This window comes from Diuraphis noxia, unplaced genomic scaffold, assembly GCF_037042655.1.
Source record: "Diuraphis noxia isolate RWA-SAM2 unplaced genomic scaffold, SU_Dnox_SAM2 contig0002, whole genome shotgun sequence".
Classification (NCBI taxonomy): Eukaryota; Metazoa; Arthropoda; class Insecta; order Hemiptera; family Aphididae; genus Diuraphis; species Diuraphis noxia.
Window position 1 is genome coordinate 80,020,803 of NW_028301712.1, and position 19,210 is coordinate 80,040,012.

The 19,210-nt window shown below is 32.3% G+C and overlaps 1 protein-coding gene across 2 annotated transcripts in view; it reads right to left on the reverse strand.

The window, feature by feature from the left end:
• The window catches only part of LOC107169112 (dual 3',5'-cyclic-AMP and -GMP phosphodiesterase 11-like), an 80,192-nt gene extending 65,120 nt beyond the window's left edge, over nucleotides 1-15,072 (reverse strand). The window contains exon 1 of one of the 2 annotated variants that reach the window (XM_089219151.1): nucleotides 14,222-15,072. In XM_089219151.1, the coding sequence (XP_089075277.1) occupies nucleotides 14,222-14,354 (133 nt within the window). In that variant the 5' untranslated portion in view covers nucleotides 14,355-15,072. The remainder of the gene's footprint in view (nucleotides 1-14,221) is intronic. The other variant, XM_015518753.2, reaches the window with a different exon arrangement.
• Between the last annotated feature and the right edge of the window lie 4,138 nt (nucleotides 15,073-19,210).

Genomic DNA, 19,210 nt, shown 5'->3' on the forward strand with positions numbered 1-19,210 from the left:
CACGCACATGACACGCCAGTTCAAATTATGAAATCGAATATATTAAATGCGACACAAAACGAAAATCGTTATCTCAGGCAACTGCAGGTTCAAAGTAAGATTGGTGCCAACCAAATACTAAACATTTTTAAGATAATAGTTCAGCTAAATGACAGTGAACTTCTTCGGATATAAGTATACATGGCCAAGTAGGGAATTAAGTAGGTACCCATTTGCAAAAAAAAAGTTAGTTCGTTTTGGATACAACTTATTCGAGTCAATATAAAAAGGTATGTTTTTTCCAACACCCCATATGTCATTTACGCAAATTTTGCCAGCGTAATAGACATTTTATTATAACGACCTGGTGTAATTCAGATACAAAGACATGACTTACGTTATTATTAAGTTATTTTTATAACTGTCAATAGATTTTAAAGTTTTGCAGTAAATTATTATTGCGTGGACAGATTGAAAACAGGACAAGTTCTATACCAGTTTTATTATGTTATACAATTAATAGGTAATAAGTTCTGGCTTAACGAACATTGTATTGACTATGATTTGAAATTCGTTATTTAATAAGTGAATTACAATTTACAATCAGTAAAATTTGTATTTCAATCGAAATTTTGTATAATTAATGGCAAAAAATCCACCAGAAATAATGAAATATTTCGCTTAAATTTTTGCAATGGGTACCAAAATTTTAAAACTAAGGTCACGGTGCCGTAACAATCTACTTGTAGTTCGCTATAGAGTCGCTAAAGTGTTACGACTCGTTAGCGATATATACCATAATTTTTATGATCTAAAAATTGTTTTTGCTAAACACTAACTGTTCAGTCATTTACTTAGGCATAATTCGTTTATGACTAATATATTTGAGCGACGAATAAATGGTTACAAAGGAAGAGGTAATAGACCGAGGAAAGCATACTTAGAAGAAATGATAAAACAAGCTGGCTGTAGTCGATACATAGAAATGAAAAGATTGGCTTCTAATAGAGAAGAATGGCGTATCAGATTTGCAACGACAAGGCATGGCCTTTAGTAAAGAAGAAGAAGAAGAAACACTAACTGTAAGTGCTACATATTTTATAGACCCACAAACTGATCCCATTCCCAAAACATAGAATATTTATAAAGTATTACGAAACAAAAATGTTCTATAACATATTAATAGAGCTTACCTTTGCTTGAAAGGTGGTTGCAAGTCAAATAATAGAGTTCTATGCATCCATCATTAAAGGATTCGATTTTCGACGAATTTCTAAATCACACGAAAGCAACATGTTGTGGTTAATTAATATAATTATAGTAATACAGCCTTTTTAAAATACATTTTCATAAATGATAAGATCTTTTTTTGTTTTGTTTTTAGTAAAAATATCTTATACAACATGCTTATTCATAAATTAATATTTAATGAAGTTTACTTTGATAATTTGTATGTATTTTTTTGGGAGATCGCATACAACACCGGTGAATTACGCGTAGATCACAAAAATTTAGAAGACCAATTACGATTTACGACACTGTTACCAATAATAACTCCCGAGGAACCACATCCCATTCAAAAGTACCTTCACGCATTCACTACCCTCAACGTATTATAATGTAATATAAGTAACTATACTGTAGTGATCAATAATTGGTTCCCTAAATTTAATTGATACTAAACTTAACCGAACACAAAAGTCAAACATCATATACAAACTATTATAAATTATAATTTTGATTGCCGTTAAGGACAGTCACAACAAGATGCTATATTTCATGCCCCTTCGTTCTGGCATCACACATGATGATAATTTATAATAATATATAGCGACAGCATACAGTTCCTAACTGTTTTCATCGAATACAACCTAATCTACTGGTATGTATGTGTTTGTTATTTTTTTTTTTTTTAAGGGAAATATTAATAATAATATTTGAATGATTTTTTTTTTACAATTTATTTATGTAAATAATATTTCTGATATTTTTCGTAAGTACACAATACAATTATATAGTAGCGACACGATATACATATCAAATATATTATAATATAGTTGTCGAAACACTTTAAGCATTAACCTTTGAATCGAAGATCTTCCTACCACTTCTCACTTGCAATCAATAATAACAAATAAATAACGTTATATTATTTTAAAGTAACAAGTATTATTTTTCAGAGAAAATCTGTGTCAGGATAGAATTTAAAATTTATTGCAAAATAAAAACATGCAACATTTGATAATTAATGAAAATGAAAAATACGTAATACGTATATACTATATAGTGTATACCTGTGTATATTATATAAATGTTTATAATGTTTATAATGGTTATGTAGATAATTATTGAATATTATTTCTACACGGTGAAACAGAACTATTGCAAAAGCATCAACTCAAAGATAAGACCAACTACGAATTTTAAAGATATCAAAACGCGTGTATAATAACATGTGTCATGAATCATGAGTCAAGTTACAGTAACGCAAAACAGGTTCGACGAACTATCAACACTTTGAATGGAGTATTGTCGATGAAAATATTACAGTCTCTTTCGATATTGTAAAATATTATAAATTTAATTAACTTTAAAATAATACATGTAATGACCTACAAGTATACAAAACAAATATTATCATCAAATATATTTTAAATATATAGCAAAAGTTTACAAAAATCCAGACATTTTACATCATACTAGATTAATTATTTAATTTTCTTATTTGCATAAAATTGTGAATTTATTTGAAAAAAAACATGGATGTAGGAGTCTGAATGACCTCAATCCAAAGTCTATTTGGTTTGCACCCCATCGTGGTCATCCAAGAAATAATTGACACGAATTTAGGATTTGATCTAAATATTTAGTGATAACTAGTGAACTATGAAAATTCCAAAGTCCCTTCGTCAAAATATGTTAAATAATACGGTATGTATAAGAGTTTGAGAACATATTTGAACCAAAGCTTTCGTTTGCTATAGGTATATAATAATAATTTATTTAGCGTTTATGTAAATCCTTTAGAGTTTATAGGATATCAGCACACTATTTGTTTTCTCTCTCTGACTCGCGTGCAACATGGCATATTTGTGTTAAGTATAAAACCAACCTCGTTTTATCATCAGAGTGAACTGATCTTTTATTAAACTTAGGATTAAGAACATTATTTGCAGTGTTCTTGCGTTTTGCATTTTACAATATTTCGATTAATATCTATTCGAGTTATGACTTAGAGTAAGAAATTAAAATTTAAAAATTCTCACATCTGGATTTAAAATTGAAATACCGTAAAAAAACCTAAAAAAAAAAAATACAAAAAATATTCAAAACTTTAAGTCTGCTCAATTCATTCTAATACTAAAGCAGTAAAGCTGATTTATTAGAATTAGATTACATAACGTTGGTTCTACTGAACACAAATTTGATACATTATGCGTTGGTCAGAGAGAGAAAACTAAGTGTGCTGACATCCTCTTAAGACCCTTTCGTCATAGAGGTTAAATATATAGTATGTACTATATAGCTATATATATTTTTAATCTATGCTTTCGTTCACTTTACATAATAATAATAATATATATAGCGTTCGACATTAGTGCCCTCTATCGGAAGAACTTGGAACGATGCCAACGTTTTTATTCCTTTTTTAATTTAATTTTTTTTTTTATGGAAAGCGCAATGTAATGAATTTGATCAAACATCACGTGTTATTTAATTTTTTTTTTCTGACATATTATTATGCGGACACCAAGGCTAAAAATGTATTTGTTCCATATAGCTTCTGTATTTTGTATTCTTTACTCCTCTATTACGTAATCTACACGCATTCTACAACCGGATTTTAGCGTGTGCACTACAACAGTGAGGATATGCATTACAATTATTAAAAATGATTTCAAACCATTCCATGTGGTTTTACATACATTTCAGTTAATTCCTCGATTATATTTTCCCCTGAAATAATCCATCGCCTTATGATGTTTTGAATCCGCATTTAAATGTATATCGATTGTATACGTGCTTATACGACGACGATGACGGCGGCAGCGACCACCACTACCACCACCACCGCCACCACAAATATTATTGGTTGGCTTTATGTTAATTAGGTCATGTTTCATGAACAATAATAATAATAATAATAATAGTATAATAACATCATGGATTCGTCTAACGTGCATGCGCAGTGGAAAAAAATTATATCGAAATTTTCACTGTCGTAATAATATTATAATATCTGCCTACCTATCTACCTAATACAATATGGTATCATGGTGGATAGAATGTGGGTCCCCCATGTGCTGTTTATGGCGACGACGTGTCATTCGATTCGGTTTGTTAGTATGTAATTGTATTTAAGTAGAAGAATTGTTATAGTATTGTAGTAGCAGTACTATATTGTACACTGCTAATCGTACACGACATTATTTTATGGAAACCTCTATTTTATTATGGTTACAGAATGAAAACGATGGAACAAACGAAAGTATAGACGATAAATAATAATCAGCCTAACACAAAATTAATTCACACGTCATACCACAAAATATTATAGTATCGTGGTTTTACGCACTAAATATTGAATATATAATAAGTAAGTAGTATTAAATATTAATAATCAACTCGGCGAAGCGGATGGAGTGAGTACAATACACTACAACAATCCATAGAAAACACAACATCGTACCTGTGTAGGTACTATGTGTGCTGTTAGATCACTACTATGCCGTCCTGTCGATAACATTTTATTTTGTATATATTTCAGACATTGTACAAGTTGGTGTGACCTGCAGTCGAGATATTATAATATTATTGAGATTTTTTATTTTTCCAACAATAATACGTCGTGCATAATATTATTATGTGCACAATATTATGTAAACTACGTAGCAGCTACGACTGTTGTACATAGCAACTATATTAGGTAGGTATATTATAATGCATTAGAATATTATTATATTACGACGTTTTACGAATGGAGTGCAAATGTCTAATGCGCTGATAAGTGAAAACCAATTATAATACGCTATTATACGGAATTAGTGCGATTAGTACACCATCGTTCATCATCATCATTGTCGTTGTTATCATTATTGTTATGATCTGTTTATTAATTTATAGCCTGCCAGGCTTACAATATACCGTAATAATTATTCGCGTGCATCACATTTTGTTGTTCGTATCCGTTTGGTATTATAATACACTGTAATCAACCCCAACGCATCCGGATAATATGGTGAAAACATGTAGACACGACGTCTATAGGATAAAATAAAATATAATAATTAATTATCGTACCTATTTCGCGAATATTTTCAATTTGTTTGCCCTGCTGTCACACACAATATGTTGTCAGTCCAATTGCGTTCTATTTTATATGGCACCTATGTAGTATATACAATGCACATAGTATACATTTAAAATGCGTATATACATAAACTTATACAACGAGTATATAAGATCTTGTATAGTATTCGAACGCAAATATTATTATTTATTTATGTATGAATTTTATCTCGCGAAGTGTGCGACAGAACAACAGGCGATGGTGATGATATAAATCGTCTCAATAGCATTATAAGCGGTGCATTGATATATTTTGTCCTCGCCGTCAGATTGACGTCATACACCAGAATATTATACACGTTATACAGGGTGATATTTTTAACTCATTTTCTCGAGCTTTTCAAAGAATTTAGAATACTTTGAGTAATGAGCCCAATACACGATTCATACTTGTAAGTCAGTGTCAGTGGTTTTCAAACTATTAAACTTTACCGCACATTTAACATACATATCCGACGCCCACACATCCCTCCCTAAGAGAAAAAAAAACATGCTATGAAAAATTGATTTATTGTTTATAAATCAGCGTAGTAGGATTAAAAAAAAAATATTTGTACAACATCCACAATCCAGGATTTGCTGCCAGAAAGCTTGGTTTCTTTTAACCAATCAATTTTTTTTTTAACGACCACCCACATTTTTAGTAGCAGACTCGCCACACCAATCGTCGAACCTTATTATAGATACTAATAAATCGCAAACTAGCATTAAGTTATAAAATAACTATACATAGGTATTAGCTAGGTACCTGTTTAAGTAGTACAAATCAAAATATTTAGGCTGGCTATTAAATTAATAGTAGATGTAATTAAAAATGATTTAAAAATATATATACACAAGACGCTACGAATTTTAGCAAACAGTATATATAAACTAATAGATTTTATTTTTCTACAAAAATGTATGTTTGAAAAACTAACCACAGAAAATGATGTCTTGCGTATCTAAAAAGTAAAGACTCTCGTATACTACACAATATAAATACTTATAATTATTATACTATATTGTAATAATTGTGTTAACTTTGTTTACAGAAAATCGGATAGTTATTGTTTTAAGTTTTAATAACGTCGTGCGAATATGAGAAACCAGGGTATATGTACGTGGCGGTGATGTTAATAATATGTCATAAATTTACGAATATATAATAAATATATATAGAGGCACCGTCTACGACCTCATACCACGTCGGGTCACGGTTACCCAAAACCACCACACCGCCTCAATCTTTCTTATTTTACGACCTATACACCCATTGCATACTACGATATAATATTATGGCTTTTGTTATAAACTGCCTTGCCCCCGGACCATCTTGTTTTTCTTACACGTCTCTTTTTTTCTAATACCATTTATTTATACAGCATACATATTAATATCTTATGGTCGTATGAGTGTCGGGCCCACCCCTGCTATAACACAAATCCCCGGCGACGGTCGTATTATACGATTAACAGAACATCCAATAAATATTTGTACAATATATTATATATAACATAACTACATCATAATAGTTTATATTATAAATAACAAAACTGCATTATTATAGACTGAATTGGTACACCAATAAACACAGAACTACCCACTTGTCAACACTCGTCGTCGGCTGCACAAAGGTCGCTTCACACCCGTGCATATTTTTAGAGTATATATTATAGTTATTGGTGTATACAATATTTTACGTTCAACCGATTTATATGTGACATGCGCCATCATAAAGTCACGTCACGTATACGAAGTGAGTGTTCCTAGTATTTATCAACCAAATAAGGTTTTAGACAAACGATATATACATATACTATGTATACATATGATATCATAATGATATTATGTCATCCGTATATAAGTACCTGCTGCATGTTGTTGCTGCGCAGACCGTCGCGAAAACGAAAGTGGACAACCCCCGCGATGGCTGATCGGCCTAGACCATATTATATTTTACTATAGTATAGTAGTATAATAGTTGTGATAGACAATCTGCATGTATGTGTAAGCGAGTTATAAAACTGATAAAGGTTCCTAAAAGTCATTTATGATTTATCAAGTAAAAAAAAATACATATAATATCTTTGTTTTAATTCGTGTATAATGTGCAGTCATATTGTGATAATAATAATGGTTACAGACTTACAGTACAATGCGTTATGATTGAATCATGTACATATTGAGTGAGTCTAGCTGTTAGAGTTAACAATGTAATAATAATTAGTAACCGTTAAAGGAATGTGTCACTCGTTTGTACGACTTCATATTCGATAACGTCGAACAAAACGTCATCCCGGGATAATAAATTCAGAGTACTATAGTAAAATATGTTTAATGGTAAACATATTTTCAAACGTCATGAGTGATTGGCGTATATCCTTAAACCTATGCATATTAAAATAAAAATGTTTACAAGAAAAATCGAAAAATTAATCAAAATACTTTCCAGTCATAGGTAATTCATCAATTACATATAGTGTGTCTGAGAAATTAATTGTACCAAATCTCGAAAAAAAACTATTTAATTTAAAACTTTTTAAGATAAAATCATTTTTTTAGGTCTGAGCGGAGGGAGGAATGTATTGGTATTACAATGATGTTTATTTCTTTTTTATTCTGTAAATACTTTTTCTTCCTCTAAAATTGCTCAAAACTATCAAGTGTAGCATCTTTTCTGAAAGGCAGTGTTCTTAAGCTGGTACTTTAGAGAGATCATTTTTTGATTTTCAAAACGGTACTCGAAATAAAAGCAGTTAAAGGAGAAAAAAAGTACGATTTCAAGATTTTATAATATTAAATAATTATACGGACGATGTTTTCTACCAGAAATATTGCTTCAAATAAAAAGTGACAAGATATGTCTTTTGTTGTATTTTGAATTTTGTTCCTTACGGTTTAAAGTTCAAAAATTCTAGCCATTTTTGAGCTATTTATAGACATTTTAATTTTGGGAGTTTTTTGTTGTAATTCGGTTAAAAACATTCGTAAAAACTTGAAATTTCGGTTGTTTACTTATATCATCCTTACTTAGACACATGGTAACATTTTCAAAACATTAGAGCTTTTTATTTTATTTTATATTTTTTTTCATTTTTATGATATTTCCTAATTATAAATTATCATTGTAATTATATAAATTACCTATTCACATAAATCGTTCTTAAGTTGTTCTTATAACGCTTTGTTTATCACCATAATTGAAACGAATAAAATTAAATAAAAAATATTCCCTCGTCCGCTCAGAATCGTTTTTTATCGAATGCAACATTGCATTCAAATCGAATACAGTAAAATTACACTATCCTGTCCGAGGACCGAAGGGACGATTTACAAACATCCACCACCGAAATGCTGACCTACTTTTTAAATATTATATTTAACAAGATGTATTTATTTTTTTTTAAACCAATTTATTTTAAGTATATTATAAAGTCGAAGGACTATTAAAAGCAATTACCAAAATGTAAAATATTAATAATAATAATTATAGAGCATACAAACCATTTACTTCACAAATCACAATGTATCAGTACATATTATATAGTAATACTATATACTATTTATCTCAAGTCTCAACTGAAAACTTACTGACTAGATACGCATTAAATACTCATAAATCATGATATATAGACACTAATTTAAAAAAAAACACACACATTTTATGAGCACAATAGGGAAGAACAATTATTATTATTGAATAGCTACAACTAAAAACTGTAGAGGTACTTAGGCAGGTATTAAGAAAAAAGCTTATATATATTTTATAACCTATGAATCATTATGTAAATAACAAATTCATCAATGAGTGAAAGGATCGTATAGACAGAACGTAACCCAAATTCTTCGTCTACACACAATTTTACTCAAGCAAATAACGAAAAAATAATAATAAAAAAACGACTATCGTAAGCCATATTTTCACGTACAAATAGCTGGCGCCCTCGTGTCGCCCACTTTATACAGTAGGAAAGTTGGCATACGGTAATACGGTTGTCTATGATCAAGTTTAACCAGCCATGCGGTCTTGCCTAGAGCTCGTTGGGCGTTTAAAAAATAATAATATTATTGAAAATGTAATATATTTTAATTTTATTATTATATAGGTATTCTTGTATATAATATATATGGCCGACGCTCAACGTTTTCTGAGGTCGAGCAAAACCGTTTATATAACACCATATAATACCGTATAATACATGTGAAATTATGTCCACATTAATGTTGCTCGTTGTCTTGTTGATGTATAATAATTTTGTGTATTCTGTCACACTAAGGGAATTGCAATGAATACACTTATGTATACCTATTGAAAACTTTTCATAAAAAATATCATACGTTTATGAAATAAATATTTATAATCGTCACACACGTTATCTGATTAGGCACTTATAGACAGCTAAAGTCATATAATAAGGCATCATAAATAAATCGCATAAAAAATTAATACAAAAAACATTTCTGTTACAATCGTATTACGTGAAAAAAAAACTATTTTCACTTTTATGCTTAGCCGCTTGCTTATAGAACCAAGCCCAGATTGAGAGGAACACAGTCCTGAACCCCATTAATTTTCGGAGCATTTTACACCCAAAGTGTTTTTTTCCAATGCGTTCAAAAGAATACAATTTATTTATTAGACATAGTAATTATAAAATAAAAATATACGTCCATGAGTTTGTATGTATAATTATTAAACAAGTGCTGCTTATGGTGTAACGAAAATCTAAATCCATATGACTATGTTATTCAACAGTTTTCACATCCCCGTATTATATTATGATGCCGTGTAGTGGCGAAACTATATAGTATTGATCAACTCCGACCACTAAATTCTTTACAATTCACAGGTTTTCTTGGTAGGAATAAATTGTTTCACACATATTTACATCAGTTAGTTGAAATATGGTCTGTGTGGATAAATTTAAAAAATCGAAAATCAGATGAAAACCTTAATAAAATAATCACGTAACGAGATGCATGATGATGGCCAAAGTCATGTCTTTTATAATACAACACACTTTATTATTTTTACCTCTCAAGTGGTTTTATATATTTCAATATTACTAAAATATTGTGGAGCATGCCCCCCCCCCATGTGTACTTCCTTCAACAAATGGTAACAAATCCCCCACAAGATACTAAAGGCCATAGTTGTCAATGATTCATAAACTAATTAAAAAAATTGTCTAGACAAAAATTTCAAATTGTACTCGGAGACATCAAGCGAAGGTTCGGTGAGTATAGTATCAACCTGCACCGAACAACGGTATATATATATATTATATCAAGTGCACAGGTCACCGATGCCGATGGAATGAACTAAAACTGAGATACCTATATACAGTACTGTATTTTATTAAAGTTAATCTTCTCGAGGGCGAAGTCTGTGAGTATAATATTATAGTTATTAATTGCAATAAACTTTTTACGAAATATGAAATACGATTCAATTCAAGATCATATTATCAAAAAAGGTTATATTTTTTATTCAGCCTCTCAGTATGGCCAGATCAAGGATATGCTATAAAATTTATAAACTGGCGCGGTTTTTATTAATTATCATAACCATACGTTTGAATAATAATATTAATATATTATACATAGTGATAGGTGATGAACGAAACATAATTCTCTATATTTATTTATATTAAATATTTTAACACGTTACGAATTACGATAATGTGCCACAGTTCTCTCTCCCTCTCTATAAATTATATATTATACATGTGTTTATAAATTATTACACAGTATTACGCGAACGGAAATAAAAGAATCTTTATAATAATCCTTGAACAAAAAATGTCTTGATCTATAAAAAAGTGAAAAATAAGAAAGCTACGTATATAATAAGAGTTTAAAGTGTAAACTAATTATTTCGTTTAAATGGATTTTGTAAATATTTTGTATTGAATTATTATTAGGTATATTACAACAAAACAATATAAAACTGTATTATTTAGATTATTTAAAAGCAGGTATCGAATCTCGAAGCAGTAATAAAATCAGAAGTTAAAATTGTTTTGCTAATAACTAGTTAATTCTAGATAGATTCAAAAAAAATAGATGTAGGTACACGAATCACAAAATAATTAATATACCTCAAGTCCTTATTAATTACTACATCCTGCAAGGAAGTATTATATTATCAAGTATTCCTAAAAATTCTACAGATCGCGAACGTTTTTTTTTATATAAAAACAAATAGTGAAATTCTCACAAAGAATAAACAGTTTATCCCGAGATTGTTGGTCGAATTCGGCAGCATTTAGTGAATCAAGAAATTTAAAAAAAAAAAAAAACAGGTACTATAAAAAATTAAAAAAATTAATATTTTATTATTCTCTCTCGTTTTGAAAGCGCATATAATAAGTAATACGGAAGGGCGCGATAAGGGTGTACTCGACCTTTACGATTATATCCCCCCTTGCCCAATCCATAGCCACCAATTTTCTTAAACTCTTCTACGTGTTTAGGTAAGCAGTTTAACAGTTGCACGTTCTACGTTGTACGGTGAAGGTGGCACAAGGCTATTGTGTAGACAATAATTTCATTGTATTCATTGTCGAACCGCTCTCGGTCTTGTACTGCACACGGCAGGTATGTTGTTGGATGGTTTGATTTTTTGTTATCGTTCAGAACATTACCAAGTGGAACAAATGTTTCGAATTTTTGGTCCGTCGTAGGTACAACTATACACGGCTGCCGAGTTTAGACGTCCCGTGGCAAATATGAGTAATGACGACTGGCGGTGTCCGGCGTCCAAAGTGAATAATTCGTTTGGACCGATATAAATGACGAGATAACACAATATTATCACGAATCGTATCTATTGCGATTACGGTGGAATCTAATGGTCTTTTTTAAAAACCGTTTTCGTTTATATAAAACAGCCGCGTTGCACACCGTGGAATGTCGATTGTTTTAAAACGAATTGTCCCATTGTGACACGTTATATTCTTATATTGTTGTTTAATATAGACACTGACACTAAAAAATACCCAGAAAATATTATCGCGCAGTATTGATAGAAATAGTATACATCCGAATTATTGTTTGCACGCCGTAGGTACACGTGGGTATTATAATTTATAATAAATTGCAGTATTGCACCTATTTCATACACACAGGAGGCCATAAAATATGTCATACGGTGCATAGTGTAGCGTACGATAAATGTATTATTATAAAATAAGAATAACAACAAATCGCGTACCTATGTGTTTCGGCTATATCTGTACCTACCTATAACAGAACATGCCACATTTCCGTCTGAACACTCTGAATGCCAAAAGCAAACACACAATAACAATAACTATGGGCATGTTAAAGACGTATAATACCTACAAATAACGATTATTATTTTTCCTCGACATCTGTGTCGACTGGTGATAACTCGAACAAAAGTGAATTCATAATATAGACTATACATCATTGATTACACGTATTATTATATTTTGTAGCCGTCCCGGTAATGCCTAATAGTGATAATAAGCCACATTGGCCAGTGGCGTAATTCGGAATTTGGTTTAGGGGGGTAGGATTATGTGTTTTTAGCAAAATCTGTAAATCTCGTACAGTAACCTACCCATCGTAGACTCACACGGGTCACAGACACGATCATCATTTCTGACGATTTCTTGCATTTTGTTTACTCGTGTACGTCCTGTAGAAGCAGATGGTTGAGGCGTAGACGTCATGACGTGTTAGTATCTCGTATTGAAATATTGCAGGTATAAACGTTATTCACATTAAAATCACCTCCTAATTATAGTGCGGTGCCTATATATTTCAAACAATGTATGAGAACTGCAGGGAACAGGCGGCTTAATAATTTACCATACTAACAACTTAGCGGTTGGCGCTTAAGATTATATCCAAATCACGGTCGCTCATCGAACAGAATGCGGTCGAATCACTCGAAATTCGAAGGCAAGTCGTCGCGATAAGTTGGATAGTCGTGGTTTTGATAGTTTTGTTTGGAAAAAAAAAACGTATATTCAATTATGCAAATACCGACCACTCTACCAGCCGATTTTCTCTTTCACTGAACAACAAATAAGTACCTACTACTCCTGTTGCCGATATATTTAGGTGATAGGAGCGTTGTTCTAAGAACGACATGCGTTGTGGGTATCTATAATTCGGAGATATCGGAGTGACTCGAGATAACATTCAGCTCGGTAAGGATTTAACGGTAATCTGAAATATTTTTTTAAGGTATACCGCGAAATAATATGTTACCGGTTCGCACGTTTCAAGTACGTAGGTACTTACCCGACGACGGCGTGCGTTCGCTTGAAAAACAAGTGGTAAAAAACAACCGATTACGTAAATAATTAATACGGTGGCATCATGCAAGAACGCTGAAAACGAGATACGACAACGACGGTCTGTAAGATATGTATGTACTACGTGATGTGTATATGAGCACACGTAGTGCACATAATATTTTTATTGACGTCGTGTGTTGATGGTTGGTCGATTCGTGGCAAATAATAATATTGTGATGACGATAACGACGATAAGTAATAACAATAAATGACTAATAATCCAATATTGGTGCGAAAAAAAAATAATAATACACATGATTGTCATGTCGACCAACAACTATACACACGATGTAGTAAATACTAATAAATAATACCTAATATATTAATAATTGTTACGACGGCGGCGGCGGCAGCGGCGACGACCGGTTACACCACCGGCCCGCGACCTGTTGCGTACGGGCAGGGTTTAACATAGTATCAGTGGTATCGGTGGCGGCTTATCAACGCGGTCGTGTGGTGTAGTACGACGTTAAAATTTGAAACACAATATTATTTCAATATGATATCGAACTGCGCAATTGCAAATAACACGTCATGATCGCGATAAGTGCGTAAAAACACGTCAAACCTCGGCTTACTTGTAGGTATAGACGGCGGATGTGTCTTGCTCTTGATGCCGGGTGTGGCGGCGGCGGTGGTTGCGGTGCTGGAGGGCGTCGTCCACCGTACGCCATCGTCCGCGCCGGATCTGACCTGTTGAATGCCCGCCATCGCCGTGGGTGAATGCGTTTCCTCTCCGTCACCGACTACGTCCGCGGCGGCCACCGTCGTTGCTGTGGTAGCAACGACTACACTTCTCGGCTCTCACAGAGCGTCCGTGTGTTTCAGTGTCGCACACGCGCCAGCGCGCGCGCGCGCACGCCCGCTCTCGCGTTTACGGTCGCGCGGCGGACGGTGGCGATTTTTTATTTTTATATTTTATTTTATATTTTAATTTTTTTAATTTTTTTTTTTATTTTTAGAGTATTCGATAACTCCTATTCTCCGCGCAGACGACCGTCCGGCTGGTTTTCGGTGCCCGAGCGCGGACGAGAGCGCACGAAAAGTGGAACGACAGCGGTCAGCGCCAGACTAGCTCAAAGTCTCGCGCACGGCCGACCGCGGCGGACGTCGTGGACCACACTCGTCGTACGTGCTGACTGAGGCCGACGACGAGAGACCTATCGCGGTTTTAAACGAATTTGAATGTATCGGATTTCGAGCAGAAAATTAAAATACCTACGAATATGGTCCTAAACAACGACGACGGGGTGAGGGAGACGATGTAGAAGAAATCACACTCGTTCGGGAGACGTCAGCTCAGCTCGCGATCCGAGTACGGACGTATGTGCGTGCGTGTATAATACGTATTAACGTATGTGTGTGTGCGTGTAACACTTGCACAATACTACCGGCGGCGCTGCCGAACGTGTGCGTATCTGTGTGTGCGTGCCGACTACGTGTACGAACGTACGCGCACACACGCGGAGGCGCTCGCCTGCCTCCGCCCTCCCGCCGCCCGGCTGCTCGCACACAATAGCCGTCCGCGACGAGTGGAGCGGGCCCCCCCACTAACTCCGCCGCCGCCGCCACCGCTGCCGGCCCGTGCTCGGGGTGCCCGCGTTCCGTCGGTGGGGCTCGGTCTTAACGGGAACAGGGGGGAGAACCGTAACTAAATTAGTGGCGGGACGGGGGCGAGGGACACGGGTGTGACGGCGGCTGTCGAATCTACCGGACGAGATAAACGTTTAGCGCCGATAGCGATACTCGCTGTGCGACGGCGACAACGGTTTCACGAACAGGCTGGCGGCGGAGGTTGAGGTTGAACGGCGATCAGAGTCGCAGCGGTGCAGCACAGTCGGGTTGAGGGAACTCAGCTGTTGCCGCCGCCGCCAGACGGTCGTGCTAATAATATTATTATAAACGCGTATCCGGTCGGCGACGACGTGACCGCTCCCGGTGGCCAAGACCAGTTGGCACATTACTCGTGATGTCCATCCACAAATATTATATAATTAATACATCAATAAAGGTTTTTTCGTCATATTTAAGTTATAACTTAATATTACTGTGTTGGTCGCCGTAGACGTGCTAACTCTTATCATTATTGACAAACTAAAGACGTCTTGTGCCCAATGGAGATAAAAAAAAACCCATTATAATTAATTCCAGAATCCAAAATATCGGGATTGGTAAATTGAGTCTCAAATGACTCTAACTCGGTAAATTGTGTCCCGGAAAAAATAAGATAGTAGGTAATTTGAGTCCCAAGGAAAAACGATTTATGTGCATTTAAAATTTAAAAATATGCACTATAAAATGTTTATTTGTGATTTGTGGACATTCATTGACTTCATGTATGTGATTGTGATTTTGAAAATAGCAACATGCATTTTTATTAATTATATAATTATTTTTTACCCCAACGATAAAATAACGATACACATTTAACAATACCAAAGCACTCACAGTCAATAAAAGTATGGATAACTTTGTAACATCGTACCTTCGATAAGGAACAAAACCTAAGGGAGCAATAGCAAATGACCAAATACACCAGTAATGTTATTACCCGATTTGAGTTTATTAAATCAATATCAATGAAGGTTTCTACCAAGTACATAATATATAGGTATATACATATATACCGGGTAATTCTTTTATCATTGAACACTCATTATTTCAAAAATATTAGTAATTTTTGAAAATATTATTTTAAATACTACATAGTATCAAGTTGTTAAAAAACCGACGTTTTTATTAAAAAATTATATTTCTAAATATTTTTTATCCTTATAATTTTTCAAGTTTTTTACTTTTTTGAATGACAACAGTTTTAATTTCATATTCCAAAGCAGAATATTTTTCTAAGTATTTTGATTCATAAAAATCGAATTTACGACGAGTAGTTTATGCGTCATAACTTTATAAGTATTTAAAGTTTTGACAAGCGGAGTAGTGGACAAACATTTTGCGGGGTAACTCCGTACCACTCCACTCTGCCAATCTAAACTTTAAATACTTATAACTCATAAACTACTCGTCGTAAATTCGATTTTTATGAATCAAAATACTTAGAAAAATATTCTGCTTTGGAATATGAAATTAAAACTCTATGTTGTCATTCAAAAAAGTAAAAAACTTAAAAAATTATAATGATAAAAAATATAATTTTTTTAATAAAAACGTTGGTTTTTTAACAACTTGAAACTATGTAAAATAATATTTTTAAAAACATTAGTAATTTTTGAAATAATGAGTGTTCAACGATAAAAGAATCGCCCGGTATATAATAATAATAATGTTTAACGATAATAATTCTTCTTGATTAATTTGTAAATAAATGGAGTGTATGATAATATAATGTAATGTATAATAATAATGACATTTATTTTTTATTAATTTAAATTTTTAATATTTTTAATCAATATAAATCTAAATATTATATCCTTATATATAAATAGCTTAACATAAGTCAAAATATTTACATACTACCAATTTTTTCCCGGACTCAACTTACCTACTATAACTGTTTTTCCCGGGACTCAATTTACCGCTTTCAAAATGTACCAAACTTATCTCGAACTCAATTTACCTAGCCTCCAATATATTACGTATTTACGTTTTTTTGAAAATGTTATCTTCAATTTCATTTCTGTACTTTTAGCCCTCTCCATCACTGTAAAAAATGTATTATTTTAAATTATGTTCAGTGGCGGATATAACTCTTTGGGCTATGTTTTTTACGTTATTTTTATTTTCTTACACGAAGCCGAAAAGAGGTCATTTTATTTTGAAAATTTGCTCGCCCCTCTTTTCTGACTTCCAGATCCGCTACTGATTACGTTAGTTATACTTCAGACGATAACCGAAAAGTATCAAGAACTTAATATTAATCCAAATACCTGCCTAACTTTAGTACCTATTTTTAAATAGAAATATAGGATTTGAAGTAACAGTTAGTTGACAATCGATAATTGGTATTTATATAGTTGTGTATAGGGAATAAGAGAAAACAATAAATAACATCATATTTAATTATAAATTATATAGTAGAAACTAAAATAGTATTATAGTAGATTGATATAATATATTGAAACTATGTTATATTATATTAGGTATACTATTATGGCCATTAACTGATCTACTGATCCCATACGTCGTTGTATAATACATATACACCATGTTGCCCGTGATGAACTAACAAAAATTCCCTGGATTTAACCCTTCTTATTTTCTTAAGGTCCGTTAAATGTAAGCTGCTAAGATTATTAACATAAGAGACATGAGATTGTACTTTGACCAAATATAAAATATAGGTCTAAAATTATTTATTCAATAATGATAACTGTTTTGTTTTATATCACCCTATGTGATCAATATGATATAAATAAAATTATGTAAGTCTACGAGTTATTTAAATTTAACATGTATGTGTTGAAAAGTAAAAAGTAGCCTTTGACACTCTACACGAATTTTTTCTGAATCTATTAAGGAAAATGTTATGAAAATTGGCCCACGAAAACTGAATTTGTACAAAGGTCATATATACATATATAGGGTGCCAACTTTTATAATTTCAAAAACTGAACGCTTACTGAAAACCTTTTTTTTAGTCCTCATAGTCTTAATTTATAATAATATGATAAATGATTATAAATAATTAATTTTTTTATTAGTTTATTATTATATTTCTGATAATTAAATAAATAAGTAAAAGTATTTAAAACATATATCTTATTTGAATAAATGAATAAATAAATAATTAATATTATAAATTAAGTTAATGTATATTAATTAAGTGCTACTCTTTCCCTATTCTTAAAGTTGTATTTTTTCTCGTTTTTTCCGCCTTTATAAACATATGACCATATTCTGTTTCCAAAAAAACTGTTCAAAAAATATTATATTATCTAAAAGTTAATACCTATTTGTCGCTATCGCATAAATACATAGAAGGACTTAGGAAAAACATGGACATTTAATATTTTATGTCGTCCAGTTGAAAGGTATAACTGTACACTGGACAGGAACCAGAAATTTTGAATGGTCCAGGTGAAACCTGTAATATTTATGGTTGACTCATATACAGCTAGTTTTATAGCTGAAAGATAATACACTCGATTTCATCACCTGAATAAAAATGTATTTATTTGCTATTGATTTCCGTTTTGTTTCAGTTTATTTAAATATTTAATAAAAACAATGTTACAATAAATAAAAGTATGATTTTATATTTCTTAATTTATTTTAGACATAATAATATGTTTGATGTTAAATTGTAAACACTAAAAACTGGATGACAAATGTCAAATACTTAAAAGCCAACGTAAATCCAATATCATTAAGATTGCGGTATTCGTCTTTATGTATTTAGTGTTTACTTTACATTAAAAATATTTCCAGAACTAAGAAAACAAATCATAAACTAACAATATTGTAATTGTGTTCATAAGTACCCAAGTATTTAATTTTAAAATTTGTTTTTAATGTTTATATGACATTCTTCTACTAATTTATTATAATAGTACCTAATATAGTTAGTATTTCGAAAAGTAAATATAACCACAGGTACTTCAATTTAAGTT